We start from the raw sequence: 19,033 nt of genomic DNA on the forward strand, positions 1-19,033 counted from the left end.
TAGGAAACTAAAGCAGTGGCCACAATTGTGGAAACCTTTTTGGGAAAAGTGTACCATAGAAATTCCATCTTTGGTTAAATTTCCACCAATTTTTCTTCTAATTTCTTTATAACTGTAGCCTTGTTCACTTAATAATACTATTTTACATCGCTTTCTGGGCGACCAGTCAACTCTTTGCACCATTACTTTAATTTTATTACATTTTACAACCTCACTAAATGAAAGAACACAAAAAAACCCAAACAACTTGATAGGGAATCAAATAACACACTGACAAATGTCCTCTCAGTTTCAATACATAACATTAATAACTGAATCCTACTGTGATCTGATTGGCTCTCTAAACACTCATGCTCATTGGATACAATCAGATGAAAGAAAGCTACCTGATATCAACCTAAGCAAGTTGTGCTTCCTTTTTCTGGTTATTTGGCTATAACGTTTCATAGAATATAGTACAGATAATTGAACATGTTGCATTACATTCTTGATTAAATTATCTTTCCATTGATGTGTAATTTTATGGTACTATTCCAAAAAAAAAGTGGTATTATTAGCTATCAAACCTCAAAAATACACTTTTCCCAAAAGGCCACTACTGTAAACAGTAGAAATTCAGCTAGAGTCAATATTTAGAAACAATCAATTAATGGAAATATTTCAATAATATTTATGAATATTATTTTATATCTTTCCTCCCCCCTCAAGAATTTAGAAATCATAGCCAATGCAACAAATTTTCATTCTTCTGCCAGAAATCAGGAATGGGATCAAGAACCAATAAGCTGCAAACAAAGTGCATAGGGATCTGGAACCCCTTGACCGGTTATTACACCCAGGTTATCGTGAGGAGGATTACATAGAGAAAAATTTTCATATCATACCAGTTGCCCTAAGACAAGGTTAGGCAACCTTGGCTCTTTTATGACTCATGGACTTCAACTCCCAGAATTCCTGAGCCAGCCTGGCTCAGCTGGGAAACCTCTCCCTTTCCCCTCAGCATGGCTGGCTCAAGAATTCTGGGAGTTGAAGTCCACGAGTCGTAAAAGAGCCCAGGGTTGCCTACTCCTGCCCTAAGATATTTGAAGAAATGGCTGGAGAAAATACAGAGAAATAAATAAATACTTCCTCTAGATACCAGCTTGAAATTTTAAGCATCATGATCCTCTTGATTGAGAAATGGCGAGTTTTGTGGCACTTTAAAGACTAACAAATGGCTGTAAACCCTCCTTCAAAGGGAGCTTGACTCCTGGTAATCATTCTGTACAGCATAGTAACATTTTCAGGAATGATTTAAAGCATCATCTTCATTCTCCAAACTTTCTTTGCCACTTATTTTATTACCTGGTTTAGTGGAAGAATGCCCTGGCAAGTGATTTTGGTTTCAGTAACTTCCACTTTAGTATTAATTCCCAACTTGTCATGCAAATTCACTTCCTGGACATTACAGAGGACATTTGTATGCTTCTTGCATGCTTTCAGCCAGAACACGTGGCAAAATCCATTGTCTACTGCAAAGCCCTTAATCATAACCACTCAGATGAAGGGATCTAAGTCAGAACTTTCTCAAACTACAATACTGTGGGAGGAAAAACACTAGATAAAGAAGAACAGATTGATACCTAAGAATAGTTCACTTTTGGAGAGGAATAGAAGAACATTGCTGCATTGTTTATTGTCAGCTACAGTTCCTCTAAGGCAAGGTGTCAAACTGTCGGCCTGCAGGCCAGTTGCATCATACGGAGGCCGCACCCACCCCAGCTCCGGCAATGCAAAAAAAGTCATGATATGTCCTGACAGGTCACATGACATGACGAGTTTGACACCCGTGCTCTAAGGAAACAATGTTTTATAGCTTATTCTGTAAAGTAACAGTTCATTTTCACGTCTTGATTTATTTATTAGATTTTTTTAATTGCACCTTTATCACTTTATAAGTAAGTATAATGTAATTATAAGTAAAAAAAAAAGGAGGTGAACATACCTAATTCTTCTTCCTCCTATTTTTCCCCATAACAACCTTGTAAATTGGGTTGGGCTGAGAGAGAGTCAACCAGCCTAAAACAGGATTAGTTCAGGTGATTGACCCAATGTCATTTAATTGGCTTTTAGGCCTAAAGTGGAATTAGTACTCACAGCCTCCTGGTTTCTAAGATGGAACCCGTTATACGAAACTGGCTCCCTTAATGATATTACAAAGAGCCAATCAGATTAAAAGGTTAATCAAAGTGTTTTAACGGGGCCAACACAGGAACCAACTCAACAGCAGACCCATATGTGCCCCTATATTTGTTTTGACAACACTACTGTCTTGCAAGTCCTAATAATGTCACCTAAGGGCTTTGTTGTTGTTAATTCACTAAGTCATGTCTGACTCTTCATGATCCTACAGACCACGAAACACCAGGCCCACCTGTCCTCCACTGTCTCCAGGAGTTTGCCCAATTTTACGTTAATTGCGTCAATGACACTATCCAACCATCTCATCCTCCTCCATCTCTTTCTCCTTTTGCCTTCAATCCTTCCCAACATCATGGTCTCTCTTCCAATGAGTCTTCTCTTTTCTCATTAAGTGGCAGAAACCTTCAGCTCCAGTATCTGTCCTTCCAAAGAACATTGGAACATTCAGGGGGGAATTTCCTTAGGACTGACTGATTTGATCTCCTTGTAGTCCAAGGGACTCTCAAGAATCTTCTTCAGGACCATAATTCAAAAGCATCAATTCTTGGGTGCTCAGTCTTCCTTATGGTCCAGTTCTCACAGTCATACATTACTATTGGGAAAACCATAGCTTTGACCATACGGACTTTTGTCAGCAAGATGATGTCTCTACTTTTTAATATGCTGTCTAGGTCAGGGGTAGGCAACCTTGGCTCTTTTATGACTCGTGGACTTCAATTCCCAGAATTCCTGAGCCAGCCATGCTGAGGGGAAAGGGAGAAGTTTCCAAGCTGAGCCATGCTGGCTCAGGAATTCTGGGAACTGAAGTCCACAAGTCATAAAAGAGCCAAGGTTGCCTACCCCTGGCCTAGGTTTACCTAAGGGCTTACTAGCCCCTTTTCCAAAACAATCTTCCATCAGAAAGTCAATGCATAATAGTGACAATGCAATAATAAATGAGCACAGATCTAATACGAGAATTAAGTATGTCTCCCTCACACACACACACACAAAAAAAAAACAGTGGAGCCCTCCTCCTCCACCTCTTCCCCAGATTGTTCTATCTGTGATCTCATGGCAACCATCCACTATGCTCACTGACTCTGCAGAGTTCAGCCACCATTTTTTTAAAACAGGAGGACCTAGCAATATTTTTGTGGTTCCAACAAACTAAGGTTTTGATCAGATGATGTGCGTTGATCATGTCACTAATGCAAAACTTTCTGTCTCACACCTAAACCCCATTTTTGTGCACAACTATTAAAGGTAATGTGTCTTTTCAGTCAAACTTCTGCCCAAAGTCTCTGTAAACGAGATGGGCAGCCAATAAAAAATAAAATAAAATAATAAAATAAAATAATAAAATATAATAAAATAAAAAATAAAATAAATATCACTGAATTTTTGTGGCAATGCCACTGCCTTTATTTTTTTTTCAATTTCACAGTCCATCCTATTCTAACCATCTTCAGTCCTGCTTCATTTTTGAGATCAGTCAAGGCCACCTGGGTCCTGCCATAACTTTCAGCTTATTATTATTGCCTTCACCTCTTATATTTAATATGTCTCTTGATCTCCACTTTAATTATCTCCCTTCCTTCTTTATATGTACTAGGAAAAACACGCACATATTGTAATAAGCATCTTAGTCTTAAGATACCAGAAGCTTCTGTTGTTTTCCTGCAACATAGAAATTTAAGTCAGCCTATTTTAATCTGGGTGTGGATTCTGGAGGTTTATTCTCAACAGGAGATCTTTGGCAGAAAAATAACATTTTGTAGTTCCCTCTAATATACCTCCCTCAACAGCAATTCTCGTGACCCATTAGAACTACATTTCAAAAAACTGTCATCAAATGACCCTTCAAAAATCTGAAGTATGGTCCTGTCACCGTACCCATAGCTGAGAAGATCTCACTTGCCTCTCCCAGGATCTGGCAGTCTTTTGCAGCTGTCCTGCCCAGCTGTGAAAACATCTGGATGATAAATGACTCTGGCAACTCCCCCTCCCTTCACTCACTTGTAAACCAAGGATCCCATAGGTCAGGATCAATCAGGAAACTTTGGAGTCAGGGTGTTAATTAGGCAATTAGGAGGATTCAAGGGGTGGGCGCAGAAAGAGATTCAGCTACCACTCTTAATGAAGTCTGAGATGGAGTTGAGAAGCTGGACTTAAGTGGGAGAAGATCTGGCTGGGCAGCTCTGGTTCTGAAGGAGGAGCAGGCAGAGACTGTGGAAGGCTGCTGAGCCTAGAAACAACCTCCCAAAAGAGGGAAGAGGGCTGATAGAACAGGGGAAGCAGAAGGAGAAAACAGACCTTGGGAAGTAGAGGGATCTTGACAGAAATAGCTGGAAGGTGTGTAAAGATGGGACATCCCAAGGCTGAGCCTACGTCTGCTACTTCTTTCCTGCAGCTCCCCTGCTACCAGCCCCAAACCCCTCCCCTCCTGAGGTGTGAATGTGCCATTTGGGGTCTCACTTCAAAGAGCCTTGGCGGAATCATAAATACAAGCCCCCAACCAGGGGCGCTTCAGGGAAAGAGAGGATTTGGAGGGGGACACATCCCAGACTTGCTTCAGGAGACCAAGCCAAGGAGATCTGGCTCCCAGCTCCTTAAACAGCTCCTTCCTTTCTGCCTCTGAGCCCTCCCTTCCTTCTCTCCCCAAATCACATCCAACTTTGCTCCCCAAACCAACTTTCCAGCCTCTAGGCCTTCTCCTCTACCCCCATCCTCAAGGCAGGAGCTCTGGCTTCCAGCCTCACCTGTTCCCATCCACAGGACCCCCACTCCCTTCCCAGGGAAGCCAGTCCTGCCCTCCAGGCTTCTGCCCATCCCTCATGTATCACCCATCAGAGATGTTCCCCCAATATGGGAGCTCCTATGCTCTGCGACCACCACCCCCTCCTGGAGCTGCCTATCCCCAGAGTCAGGCACCCCAATATGAAGCCTTCAGATACTCAGGTGAGAAATTGGGAGATGATGTGGCAAAGTGGTGGGGGAAGGAAAACTGGGTCATGGTAAAGCCGTGAACGGAAGGGAGCCAAAAATGCTAGTGAGGATTGTGGGCTCAAGAACGTCTTAATTTAGCCATTACGCTCCATGGTGGCCTGATCCAGAGCCAGGCACCATTATTCAGTCTATCTACCTCACAGGGTTGTTGTGTGAAAGGGAGCGGGGTAGAAGAAAAAGCATCTGTGCCTTCCTGGGAGTGCCTCTTGAGATGGATATGGTGGGACCGTGACAGACATTTAAGGAAGAAGATGGGAATTAAGCATCTCTGAAGACTCAGAGGAGGTTAAAGAAGTAGAAATCTGGCACGGAGAAACTTTCTTCTTGTATAAGAAACTAAAATAAAACCAGCAATGTTTTGGGAGAGAAGGTTGTAGCCAGGAGGTTTAAGATAAGAGGGTTAGGCAAGCTGATTCTAGGATGTAACTATATTAGAGTGGAATAGTGGACCAAAAGTTTATGTTGTACAGCTTGCCCAGAGTCGCTGGGTATGACATGGGTGGCAAATAAATTTCATAAATAAATAAAATGAATCCAGAATGGGTGAGCTGGAATCAGACAATGAGGATTAGAAGATGAGGCTATTATATCTGTGGGAAAAGTGGCACCTACATTATTAAAAAAAAAAAAAAGGGAAGTCCACTAGGCACCCCAAGGATGAGAATGGTCCTCAGATGAAGGGGAAGCAGCTTCTGATTTAGACAGGCCAGTGGGAGGTCATGGCTGGGGAGAACAGAAAAGGAGCTGAGAGATGGAGAATTCCCATAAATTGTTGGCTCTTGCCCACCACCCCCATCAGCTGGATATTTAGCACCCAAGACCAACTGGTCAGGGAAGAGATGGAGGGGGGGAAGAGAAGAAAACGGGCGGAAACCAGCAGGAGAGTGACAAATTCCTTGATGATGCCCCTCAGTGATGCCTGCAGACCCCTCCTTCCCCTTAACTCCACATGGCTCAGCAGCCGATGCCCTCTTAACCCTCCTCTCAGCTTTCTTTTCTCCTCTTTGTTGTCACCAGAGCTGGAAGCTGCTCCCAAATTGGAAGGCTTCTTCCCAGGTTTGGACCCTCCTGGGTGCCTCCTGCCCCCAACCCCTGGCCTCCCTTATGGATCATCTCAGGCACTCCCATCAGGCCCCCCAACAACTTCACAGCTACCCCCTGGAGTACGGATGAGCCTGGAGAACAGCGAGCTCTGGAAGCGGTTCAGCGGCATTGGCACCGAGATGATCATCACCAAAGCAGGCAGGTGAGCTGCTGGTCCATCATCTCTTTCTCTCCTTGCCGAGGCAGGGATCAATCTTGGATCATGTAAATCAGAGATTCAGATGACTTTTCTTCTGTTCTAAAATTAAAACATCTCCCCAATAATCTTATCCTTCCCTACTCTGAAGTAAGCCCTATGAAGTCCAGTGGCTCTTGTTTGTATATAAATGTACAGAGGGTTATGACTGCAACCAAAATTATTTTTAACATACTAGCTTTGCATATGTTCAATTGGCATTTTTTTTTCAGTCTCACTGGAGCTGGCAGGGAGGAAGACCATAATGCAAAAAGAGTAAGAAAATTGTTTATAGAATTCACCAGTTTAGGGATCTATGGCCATAACACATACTGATGAATTATAGTTTAAATAGCTTGCAAATGGGATTTGACAAGTTCACCAAGGACAGGCAATCTAAAGCTGTCCTCTCTGTTACTGAACAGAGAGCTAGACTTAGATGCCTGAATGGTCCCTTCTAATTCTCCACTTCTAATATTTTAAATGAAGCCTCATGTTCAAAAGCAGTATACCTTTTATAAGTTCTGTTTAGGATGCTGATGGAAAATAATTTACTTGATTAGACTGCTAATTTGATTTAGGAAGCCTTTTAAGACATTAAGAGAAACAAATCTTTTCTCTGTCCCTAATTAATTAACTGACAAAGAGAGAAGCAAGCTGGAATTAAGAAGAAAATTCCTAACAATTAACAGTTGGAACAGTTTGGTTCCAGAAATCGTGGGCATCACTGGAGATTTTTAAGAAGAGACTAGACAGTCACTTGTCTGAAATGATATAAGTTCTTCTGCTCAAGTAGGGGGCTGGACTAGAAGACCTCCAAGGTCCCTTCCAGCTCCTATTCTATTCTATTCTATTCTATTCTATTCTAATTTTTGCTGGGTTATTATAATAAAAGCAATATTTTGAGAAACAGGTGTACCTTCTGGGTACCAGAGAATAAAGGGTTAACTGAAATGAATACCCGTGAAAATCCCCTTTTGTCTTCAATTACTAGTGTAAAAAATGTTTCCTAACATTGGGTCTCCAATTGTTGGACCATTTTAAGTCACTGCAGATCAAAGATGAACTGATCTGGTGACAAACAACGTTGGGAATTTATAGTAATTGTATGAAACCTATACAGATGGGTGAAGGGAAAAGAGAACTAGAAAGATTGCATCTCAGAAAACTGGGAAAGAATAGTTACTGCTCTAGGAATTAAGTGAGAGTGTTTTGTATGTTTCCAGCTTTCCAAGGAATAATCAAAAGCCATTTGTCGTGCACAAGATCCTAACATTCTTCCACTACAGTTAGTCCCCAGCTTAAAACCATTCATTTAGCAATCCTTCAAAGTTATAATGGCACTGAAAAATGTTTCTTTCAACCGGTCCTTGCATTTCCTTTCATAGCATCCCCATGGTCACGCAATCAAAATCCAGGCACTTGACAACCATTGTATATTTCCAATCCTTGCAGTATCCCAGTGTCAATGCCATTCGCAGCCTTCACAGCTGGCTTCCCACAAAAAACATCAGTGGGGAAAACGGATTTGCTTAATGACAGTGTGATTCACTTAACAACTGCTTAACAACTTGGTAAAAAAAGGTCATAAAATTGGCCGCAGCTCACTTAACAACTGCTTTGCTTAGCAATTGAAATTATGATCCCAGTTTGGTTGTAAGTCAAGGACTACTTGTTTGTACTCCAAGCAAGGCAGAGTTGACCTTTCAAGGGCTGTCTGTCTGTCTTAATAAATGGAGCCAAATAATATGATTTGGATCCTGTCTGCTCATCCTGAGCTATTAGCTTTCTAGAACTCAGCTATAGCAGGGGGGGGCAGTGTGATTAGAATTGGCTATCACCAACCTTGAGTTGAGACGAATCCTATTTTCTTCCTGTGTCACAGCCCCATTCCTCCACAATTGAATTTTTCTAATCCATGTTTTAATCACTTTTCAGGCGGATGTTTCCACAGCTAAAAGTTGCAGTCACTGGCTTGGATTCTGAAGCTAAATACCTACTGCTGGTGGATGTTGTCCCAGTAGGAGGCTCCCGCTACAAGTGGCATGGCAAAAAGTGGGAAGCCAGTGGCAAAGCAGAATTACCACCTCCAGACCGGGTTTACATCCATCCTGATTCACCTGCATCAGGTGCCCACTGGATGCGCCAACCTGTATCCTTCCATCGGCTCAAGCTCACCAATAATACCCTGGATCCTCATGGACATGTATGACTGGGGCCTGAGATTGGAGGAAAGATAAATGGGGAAGAGGGGATATACATCCAGGAGACGATAATTGACAGAGTACACTTATAGCCCAAATAAAATGATTTAGAAGAGGGGACACATGCGGGAGGATCTTTTAGGCTACTAACTATGAGGAGTTATAGTTAAGCTCCAGGATTTTGTGAATCCAATGACAAAAACGAAGGAAAATCTTTCCCAAAGGAGCACTACATTTTGAAATTCAAAGTAAATAAATTCTATATCAACCATGCAGTATTTACTTAGATTTTCTTGGTATGTGTTGAATTATTATAAAAATAAACATTCATGGATGTAAGGCATGAAACAACTTAGCTCACTGAGATCCCTCTACAAAAATGACTTGGGCTTTTTTTGGGGGGGGCAGGTTTTCATGCCTAGATTCTTATTCTTCCTTTTAATTACAAAATGAAGTCATATTTAAGATTAATGAATCAGGCAATTAGAATCACATTTTGTGCTTTGCCCAGAATGACAACAGGCATAGACAGTTCAGTTTTGCAGAGAACTAAAATGGAGTTGGAAAATGGAAGAACATGAGATGGTCAGGTAAAATAAAGCTCATTGTTGATTCTTCTCTTCTTAGTTGATCGTTCATTCCATGCATCGTTACCAGCCCCGAGTACATGTGGTGGGAGCTGGAGGGCGCCGCGGAGCAGGGGGTGGCTGTGCTTCCTTCACCTTTCCTGAGACGCAGTTTCTGACTGTCACAGCTTACCAGAACCCACAGGTGAGAGAGCAAGAGCAGGGTTTTTAAAAAGTGATATATTTTTTTATACTGTAGACCAGGGCCTTCAAACTTGGCCCTGTTATGACTTGTGGACTTGAACTCTCAGAATTCCTCAGCCAGTCTGCCAGGCTGAGGAATTCTGGGACTTGAAGTCGACAAGTCATAAAAGGGCCAAGTTTGAAGACCCCTGCTGTAGACTCATTCTCATTTGTTGAGTCCATAATATCCCCAAACTTAAGGTGACCAACTTTTTTACAACAAAAAGGAGGACACAAATAAATTGAAGAAAAAAATATCGTAAATAAAAGAAATATTTTATTCATTATAACAGTAATACAGACAACTTGTATGTGCAAAGTCTGCCAGCCGGGTGTTTTGGCGCGCTCAGCAGCAATTCCTATTGGCTTTCAAAAGCCAATAGTAGGAGTAGCACAGCTCATGCAAAAGTTAAAAAAAAAACAACAAAAAAAGGTGCTGGAACGCCGTTCTGAGCTTTCTATGAGGGAAAAAAAAAGCCCTGCAGATTAGTCTTCAAATATCAAAAAGGAGGACATGAAGGAGGACACTTTTCGAGGGAGGACAGAACTTAAAAAAGGAGGACTGTCCTCCCTAAAGGAGGATGGTTGGTCACCTTACCAAACTGCTTGTCCCTCATTGTCTCCTTCTTTTGAGAGAGAGAGAGAGAGAGAGAGAGAGAGAGAGAGAGAGAGAGAGAGAGCGCACCTTGTTAGTCTATGGTAGCTAAAAAAAACCTTTCCCTCTTTAATAAAATGTATTAATATCGCACAGGGGATGGACTAGAAGACCTCCAAAGTACCTTCCAACCCTATTATTCCACATTTTAGAGTTAGCTGTCTAGACTCTCTAGGAATGTTTTCAGCCAGAAAAATGCCTAGGCAAATATACCAATGGACTTTCAGAAGATATAGCAATTGGGAGAAATCTTGTTTCTTTTCAAAAATCCATTTTGCCCCTCTGTATGTTTTTCCCCCCCTTATCCCACCATTGCCTGTTCTTCATTTAACTTCACCTGTTTCCTTATGTTTAGAGATGTCCCTCCACCCCTCATCCTTAGAGTCCTGTAGCCTTTGTTATTTATATTTCCTATACGTTGACTTTCTAGGGTTCCTTGTTACTCTCTTTCTGCATATTTTCCTATTCTTTTATTCTCTGACACCCTCATCCAAGCCAAATCTTTTCAGAACTAACCCTTATTTGGCAGGTCTTATAGTCTTAACTGTGCCCTTTTCTTGCCCTCAAAATTTGTTTTTCTATCTAATAATTTCAGTTTCACAACAGTTTGGCTCCTATTATTCACAACAATGTATTTTTCAGTATAAACATGTCTCCAGCAAAGTTTAATCTCCACCCCCCACAGCTTTTCACAGTCTGTCATTTCAATTCTTTTCACCAGTGTTTCTCACTGTCACCACTTTAAGATGTATGGACTTCAACTTCCCTAGCATGGTTGGATAGGGAATTCTGGGAGTTGAAGTCCATCTTCAAATTGCTGAGTTAAGAAACACTACATTACACCATCATAGTTTTTCATGTTATGAAGACTTTATAAGTCTTATTTTGTTCATTTTAGCTGGTCTAGGAGGGCTAATTGAGCTAGGAACATAGTCTTAATAATACTTATAATGGAATCTAATAGAAATTTCTCCACTGGTGTCACCCACAGATATTGAGACAGTGTTTCCCAGACTGGCTGAGGAATTCTGGGAGTTGAAGTCCACATATCTTAAGGTTGCCAATTGGGAAACTGTGTGTTGAACTATAACTTCAGCAGTTCTCAGACAATGGCCATTCTGGCTTGGGACCATGGGAACTATAATCCATTATAGAAAGGTTTTAATAGAAAAACAAATCTGCAAGAGTTACTGAAAATTGGTTGCTGGGAGGGGCAGAAGTAATCATCTCCCCTTAATATGCAAACCCACTTCAGAAATATAACTGAATATACATAACTGAAGAATTCATTTGCTTTGTTGCCTGCAGCTACCCAGAGTCATAAAAATAGACTTTTATCTTATTTATTTGTACCCTGCCTATATGGTTTTTATAAATAACTCAAGCTGGCGAATTTATCCAACACACCTTCCTCCTCTTATTTTCCACATAACAACAATCTGAGGTAGGTTGGGCTGAGAGAGAGTGACTGGCCCAAAGTCCCCAGGCTGGCTTTCATGCCTAAGGCAAGACTAGAACTCAGTGTCTCCTGGTAATTGGCCCAAAGTCACCCAGCCAGCTTTCATGCGTAATGCTGGAATAGAACTCACAGTTTCCTGGTTTCTAGGCCAGCTCCTTAAGCACTACATCAAAGTGCCTTTAGGTCTCTTTCTAAGAAATCTTCCCCAGACCACTAATTGGTACTTAAAACTACTGTGGGCAAAACCCATTGTCAACTTTATAGTTTGTACAGGTGCTGTTCTTAAACATACACTGTGCTATTCCTGGCCTCCAGGAACACATACACATATGAATTTTGCACACAGAAACAAAACTTAAAATCCTACCACCCAAACAGATTGAGAGTAACATTAATATACGTTTACACTTATTTCAGAAATAACCCAAAACTGAGTGAAAAAAAACACCAAGCCAGAATGTATTTATTACTATTCTTGTGGAAAACGAAAGGACTCTTATGAATTCCAGAGGTTTTTAGCAGAGAGATTTATTGCGCAGGTTCAGAAGCAATAGCAACCAGCAATTCTGAACCCCGAGGGCGGGTTCAGACTTCAGTTTTATACTTTCCCTTTCTCAGGAACAAAGGAATACACATTGTCATACATTAGGTTCGTTTCTCACGGGTATACAAGGGAGAGTTTGCTACATACATTGTATCCAAGTGCAATGCGCATTAGGTTATTCCAGTAATTACGCAGACACATCATTATTCTAGTGATTGTTCATTATACCACATTACTATCAATATGTATAATGACTTCTATTCCTTTAATTCTAATGTATAAATTTATTATTTCTTTTACTCCTCGCTGTCCATTCAGATCACTCAGATGAAGATAGAGAGCAATCCTTTTGCAAAGGGCTTCCGAGAAAATGGCATGAACAGCAAAAGGTGAGCAGGAAGTAATCAAAACCACAACACCAGTATGGGTCTCCCGATGTTTCCCACTGCAAAAGATGTCCTTCTAGATTGGCTGAGGCTGAAGGACATTGTAATCCCTCTATGGATGGCTGCATAAATTGTGGCCTCCAGATTATCTGGCATCAGAGATTTCATTCCAACAAGCCGAATGGTCACAAACAAAATGGGATTGTGATATGGGACATGGTGTTTAGGGAAATTAGAGAACTTTGAATGTAAATTTAGATATGTCACTGACGATTGCATTACTGTTACTGGTGGAAAAACAAGATATAAATGAAGCAAAAAAGGAATTTATTGTAAATTTGATAATGGCAGCTAGATTAGTGATGGCTCTACATCACCTATGGATGGAATTGGGTTATTCAAAGAAATGACTGGTATAATGAAATATGGAATATGGCAATAAATGATAAATTAACAACAGAAATTAAATTTTAAAAAGGGATGATTAAAATAAATAATTATAATGAAATATGAGAGGATTTTTTTAAAAACAGCATTGGTGGAAGGCAAAGGGAATAAACCTATTTAGGAATACATGCTGTTTTGGAGGGGATAAGGACGTAATATTTGTAATATATATTACAAATAGGTTGCTAACAAAGAATAAAGAGAGAACTAGTATAGCTATTTCGAGTTCCATTAACTCTCTTCAGCCAGACTTACTCTTCTGAGATTCGAATCTGGGCTTATCTGCATGTTAGGCAGTTGTTATAACCTCTAAGCCACAGGTTCTCTCCCACAGAGAGACAGGGGGAGTAGATTTTTACCTTGAATGTACACCCTGTCAACCCAAATATGGGAGAAAGAAATCTTCTTTCTTTTTCTTTTTCTTTTGCCTGTATCAGCTCAATCTAGAGCCATCCACAAGCAGCAGTCGCCAACTGCGACATCATTTTACATTTTTAGGTTGCTAACAAAGAATAAAGAGAGAACTGGTATAGCTATTTCGAGTTCCATTAACTCTCTTCAGCCAGACTTACTCTTCTGAGATTCGAACCTGTCTCTCTCCTGATAGCTAACAGAGTGGGAGAGAACCTGTGGCTTAGAGGTTATAACAACTGCCTAACATGCAGATAAGCCCAGGTTCGAATCTCAGAAGAGTAAGTCTGGCTGAAGAGAGTTAATGGAACTCGAAATAACTATACCAGTTCTCTCTTTATTCTTTGTTAGCAACCTAAAAATGTAAAATGATGTCGCAGTTGGCGACTGCTGCTTGTGGATGGCTCTAGATTGAGCTGATACAGGCAAAAGAAAAAGAAAAAGAAAGAAGATTTCTTTCTCCCATATTTGGGTTGACAGGGTGTACATTCGAGGTAAATATATATATATATATATATATTCTGAGGTTTTCGCGGGTGTTTGTATGTAGGTCTTTGGTTATTCGGGTTTTCTCCCGCGTCAAATTGGAAGTGTCTTGGCAACGTTTCGACGAAGTCCCATTCGTCATCTTCAGGCTGGTGCTTTCGGCTTCGTGCTTCTAGGAGCAAGAAGCACGAAGCCGAAAACACCAGCCTGAAGATGATGAATGAGACTTCATCGAAACGTCGCCAAGACACTTCCAATTTGACGCGGGAGAAAACCCGAATAACCAAAGACCTATATAGATATAGATATAGATATATAGTTTTTTATTTAGACTTATATGTATTATGTTTGCATTATTTGTATTTGAATAAAAAATGTAAATTAAAAAATTAGCATAAAAACAAACAAACATACAAAATGCTAAGACTCTAGAAAGCAGATGGGGTAGACTCTGCTTGACCAGCAATCTGCAATTGCATGATCCTGAAAAATGTTTGAGCTCTGACTGCTGTTTTATCAGATCTCATTATGGTCCATTACAAAATACAGGGAGCGTGAGGCACGAATCAAAAGGAAGATGAAGATCAGTGAATGCGAAGCAAACCAGGGAGAAAGTGGTGAGGACAATAGAGCTACCTTATTCTGTCTTAACTTCCTAAATACTCCTTTTAAGATTCAGCCTCTCCTCTTCCGTGGAGGCATGTTTGCAGGCTGTGGCCCAAAAAGTCAAAACGGCAGTTACGGTGATGCAATAACAACCCCACCTGTTTTTAGGTGCATTACGTGTAATTCTTCTGTGATTCCTCATTCAGGACTAGATAAGGCTGGCCTGCTGAAATTCTGTGATTCATCAACATTAGTCAACAAATGAGAGAATCCTAACAGCATTCTTAGGATCTCACTATGTCAAAATGACGAGCTTTATCCCTTTGGGCATGTATGCAATGTTGCAATACATGTAGAAAATGGGTAGAGCTTGCTTTGTGATGCCTGTTGTTTTCATCACTCTGATCCCCTTTACTTGTGCATGCACCTGGATCACGCATAACTATGATTCTAGATCAGAGACGGGAAACTATGTGGACTTCAACTCCCAGAATTCCTGTGCCAGCATGGTTCAGGAATTCTGGAAGTCCACAAGTCATAAATGGACTATAGTTCCCCATCCCTGTTCTAGATAGTTGACCAAATGCCTACATTTCCATCTCTTTCCTAGGTATCCATCACCCTAGGCCAGTGATGGCAAACCTTTTAGAGACCGAGTGTCCAAAAACTGGCCCCATCCCCACTCCACCCCCTGCCCCACCCCCACCCTGTTCCCCACCCCGCCTGCCCACAGGGCCACTCACTGACTCCAGGGCCTGCCACAGATTGCCCAGGCAGCCCAGCAGCGCCATGGCGGCCACGCCCTCTGCCTGCGCCCCACAGCATCAACTGTGTGGGATGGGGCATGAGGGCAGAGTCTTGTCTATGCTGCCTGGCTGCCATGTCCTTGGCTGCGCTGCTCCGTGTGGGCCACGCTCAGGGGCGACTCTCCTCCAGGGTGGCTGCTGGTGAGGAGGGGGTCGTGGGGAGAGGCGAGTCTGGGGCAACGGCTTGTGTGCCCACAGAGAGGGCCCCGAGTGCCGCCTCTGGCACACGTGCCATAGGTTCGCCACCACTGCCCTAGGCACACATTCAATAATTCCTTCTTCCTTGCTTTTTTAATTACCCCTCCATAACCTCATAATTCTTCCCAAAGCCACGTTCTCCATTTTCTTCTCCTTCATCTGCAATTATCCTTTTTCCTTGAAAGTAGTCTTATTAATTTGAAGTGAAATAAGCTTCTCAGAAGAACCTCACTTATGCAAACTAGCTTTATTTGTTCGTTTACAGGGCTTAGAGCCAGCTCAAATCAAAAACAACTCCAAGAATCAATTAAAAGAATCTCCTCACTTGATTTCCTCGACAAATCGTTAGATTTTTTTTTCTTAACTAAGTGTACAGTCATTTCACCTCCTTGTGTCACCTCTTTCATAAAGAGCTCCCCGTCTTTGTCAAATAGGTTTCCAGCATGCAGTTCTTTAATTCCTACTTATAACTTTGTCTTCTCTTCCTGTCTTCTCTGCACATCCTTTCCCATAGAGAGCAAAAAGGGTCCTTGCGACTCCACCCTGACGGAAGAGGGGCCTCTGGAACAACAGCCACCCCCTGCACTTCCACAGCCTTCCTGTTCCTTCTACCCCCCTGCAGGAATTAATCTCAATGGGGCTGAGGCTTATGTACAGCATCCAGCTGCTTTTCATGGTTTAAGGGGGCCATCCTCACCTTATGGCAGGTAACAGAATATTTATTTATTTCATTATTTGGTGTTAAAGCTGCCCAACTCTGGAAAAATGCCAGGTGTCTTGCAATATTTAAAAGAATACATAATTGAAGTATGGCCGGCAGGGGAATTCTGGGATTGAAGTCCACAGGTCTGAAAGTTGCCAAGGTTGGACACCCCTGATTTAAAGGGCCTCGCAGTTGAGGGAAGAGCATAGCTGGTGCACATAAAAGGGCTCTATAGCTGCCATTTGAGCAGTTGTGATTCCAGGAGGATCCCCAAGTTGCTTACTAATCCCTAAAAGGAAAGTGCAACCCCATCCAGAATCAGAAGTGGAAACATCCCAAACTTAGGGCCCCAAACAGCCACGGCCACTGCCACTCAGTCTTGTCAGTATTGAGCCTGAATCTTCACCCATATAGGCCTGCACTGCCTCCAGATCCTGAATCATCACTTGCACAGCCTGGGAATAAGTTGCACAGATCATCAGTACTGATGATCCTGTACTCTGAATTGATCATTGATCTCACCCAGTGGTTTCATATCAAAATCCACAAGTCATAAAAGAGCCTACCCCTGGCTGATGGCTTCACCACTGGACCATTTAGCTAACTTCAGATATTCGGATTGTTTATTTTAGTTGCTATCTAATAAAGGATCATGTTACTTTTCCTTCAGGGTGGCAGGACTGACCTGGATTTTTTTTTTTTTTATTCCTAGCGTTTTCCCACAAACACAGTCTGCTTTTTTTCACATCAACCAAGCGTTGATCCAATGGTTGCCATAGGAATTGACCAACCACCTGGTCACCTGAACCTTGTGGGCTGAGAGTGACTGATCCAGTCACCCAGCTGGCTTTCATGCCTAAACAGGATTATAACTGACAGTTTCCTGGTTACTAGCCCTGGTGCCTTATCACTAGAGACTAGACCAGGGGTAGGCAACCTTGGCTGTTTAATGACTCGTGGACTTCAACTCTCAGAATTCCTGAGCCAGCCACGAATCATAAAAGAGCCAAAGTTGCCTACCCCTGGACTAGACCAAACTGGCTCTTAAAAATATCCTATCCAAAAAACATCCTCATTATATGTTAGAGAAATATATTGTTTAGTGATTTTTACACAGACTGTTCCATGTATCCACATTTGAGAACCAGGCATTTATTTTTTTCACCAACTGAAGACTGCATAGTTCTCCAGCATGGAAACTTTAATTGAGTGTGAAAATTTATCCATAACAAAGCCCCTCCTCCTCCAAATGAATTCTGTACAAAACCATTTTGTTTGTGAACATGCTCCAATATTTGTCACACTTAGGACTTAGAGGAGTCTAGTGATATATCCCCGAGAAAGGATATATAAGTGATGCCTATCAAATGTTTCAGACGCAGCTATACATAATAGAGTTACTTATAGCTACATTAATTTTTATTATGCAAGAGTGATCATTGTCTAAATCCTGCACTGAAAATTGCTCTTGGCTTTTTCTGGCAAAGGCTTTGTTTTATACATAAAACAATATTTTAGAGACAAGAGAGTTGGAGGCCTTCTACAAATGTTTCAGTAGATTAAGTTTGCTTCACTGATCATATGATCAAAATGAGCCAAGCCAGTATCTTTATTAGCAGCTGTTCCAATCATGTACAAGATTTTCCTCAAGCTTATCTTTTAATGTCAGCTGTGATGCTAGAGGCAATAACCTATTGGTTAATATCATCCTGCATTCCATCCTTGCTTTCAGGCCAATGCAAAAATATTTAAAAAGAGTAACATTTGGCTGATTTGCAATTATCCTTTCAACTCAATCCCATAAGAAAGTCAAAATTCACGATGCATGGTTTACACCATGAGTGTCCAACCTTGGCAACTTTTAAGACTTGTGGACTTCAACTCCCAGAAGTCTGCCTGGGGAATTCTGGGAATTGAAGTCCACAAGTTTTAAAGTTGCCAAGATTGGACACCCGATTTACATCAAATAGGATATTGCAAAAAGAAAAAGGAATGTTTTCAGTGGAATGAGAAAGGACTAAGGAAGGTTAGAAATACCTTCAGAATGAAAATCCTCTGGGCTATATAAGGGAAAACACAACTGTGTGACCCACAAAATGGGAGGCTAGGCAGGTTCAGCCAATAACCTACAAGTCTTCTTAGGTGCTGACTTATGCTATGCTTTTCCGCAGCCCAAGCCAAGAAATAGCAGTTCTTCCATCTTCTCCCCTTACCAAGTCTCCTCCTGAGCAAGCCGATTACAGACCAATGCTCCCAGCGAGCTGGGCCAGCCTGGATGTGGTTCCTTTCCTTGGAAGTGCAGAACCACCAGAAGCTTCCTCATTCTCTCCTTTCAAGTTCAGTTTTGCACCCTACCCGCCTCCACCTCGTGTCTATGGACCTCCCTCTGGCTATCCTGGCTCACAGCCATCAATGCTTTAACCCCTGCACAACCTGGATACCTGTATTTTATTTGCTTCTGCTTGCAAAGTTTCATGGTGTTTTCCTCTTCCATTTAAGGAAGTAGAGCTTGTTTATATCTGCATAGTTTATAATTAAATCCCACAAAGGCTGCAACAGACTGTACATTTTGAAGTTGAGACACTCACAATCAAACTTCCTTTTTCAATTACTTCCCAAGTAGAAAATTTCTCTTCAATTTCCTGACATACACACACATACACATACACACACACACACACACACATATATATGAGAGATCCTATTTGGCTTGATGAGAGAATGCAAATTCTCTTATTTTCCTCTGCAACTATAGTGAATGTATTAAAATTATCCTCCTTTCTCAGCCACTACCAAATTAATCAGGAAATTAACTATCATAAGAAAAGACATATTTGCAGATATTTCTGTAGCACTCCTTTGTAAATGATG

General features: G+C 41.5%; 1 protein-coding gene across 2 annotated transcripts; it reads left to right on the top strand.

Annotated features, from left to right (window-relative positions):
- Positions 1 to 3,014: 3,014 nt before the first annotated feature.
- On the top strand, positions 3,015 to 18,961 carry TBX6 (T-box transcription factor 6). Of its 2 annotated transcripts, XM_039330496.1 has the most exons (8): positions 3,015 to 5,121; positions 6,187 to 6,415; positions 8,387 to 8,654; positions 9,280 to 9,423; positions 12,438 to 12,508; positions 14,399 to 14,466; positions 15,974 to 16,166; positions 18,334 to 18,961. In XM_039330496.1, the coding sequence occupies exons 1-8, from the start codon at positions 4,998 to 5,000 to the stop codon at positions 18,581 to 18,583; spliced, it is 1,347 nt and encodes a 448-aa protein (XP_039186430.1). In that variant the 5' UTR covers positions 3,015 to 4,997; the 3' UTR covers positions 18,584 to 18,961. The 2 variants fall into 2 exon arrangements, with proteins under 2 accessions (XP_039186430.1, XP_039186429.1); XM_039330495.1 differs by lacking the exon at positions 3,015 to 5,121 and having other exon boundaries at positions 5,245 to 6,415.
- Positions 18,962 to 19,033: the final 72 nt, after the last annotated feature.

Source organism: Crotalus tigris, unplaced genomic scaffold, assembly GCF_016545835.1.
Source record: "Crotalus tigris isolate CLP2741 ecotype Arizona unplaced genomic scaffold, ASM1654583v1 scf7180000024427.8105951120:4207309, whole genome shotgun sequence".
In the NCBI taxonomy this organism is placed as follows: Eukaryota; Metazoa; Chordata; class Lepidosauria; order Squamata; family Viperidae; genus Crotalus; species Crotalus tigris.

What these genes read in the sequence shown, in the direction of transcription:
- TBX6 (XM_039330495.1), top strand. Translation starts at nt 5,889, where the DNA reads ATGGCTGGGGAGAACAGAAAAGGAGCTGAGAGATGGAGAATTCCCATA. An exon ending in CCCTGGATCCTCATGGACAT is followed by an intron (nt 8,655 to 9,279) that starts GTATGACTGGGG and finishes TTCTCTTCTTAG; the next exon opens with TTGATCGTTCATTCCATGCA. An exon ending in CCATCCTCACCTTATGGCAG is followed by an intron (nt 16,167 to 18,333) that starts GTAACAGAATAT and finishes GCTTTTCCGCAG; the next exon opens with CCCAAGCCAAGAAATAGCAG.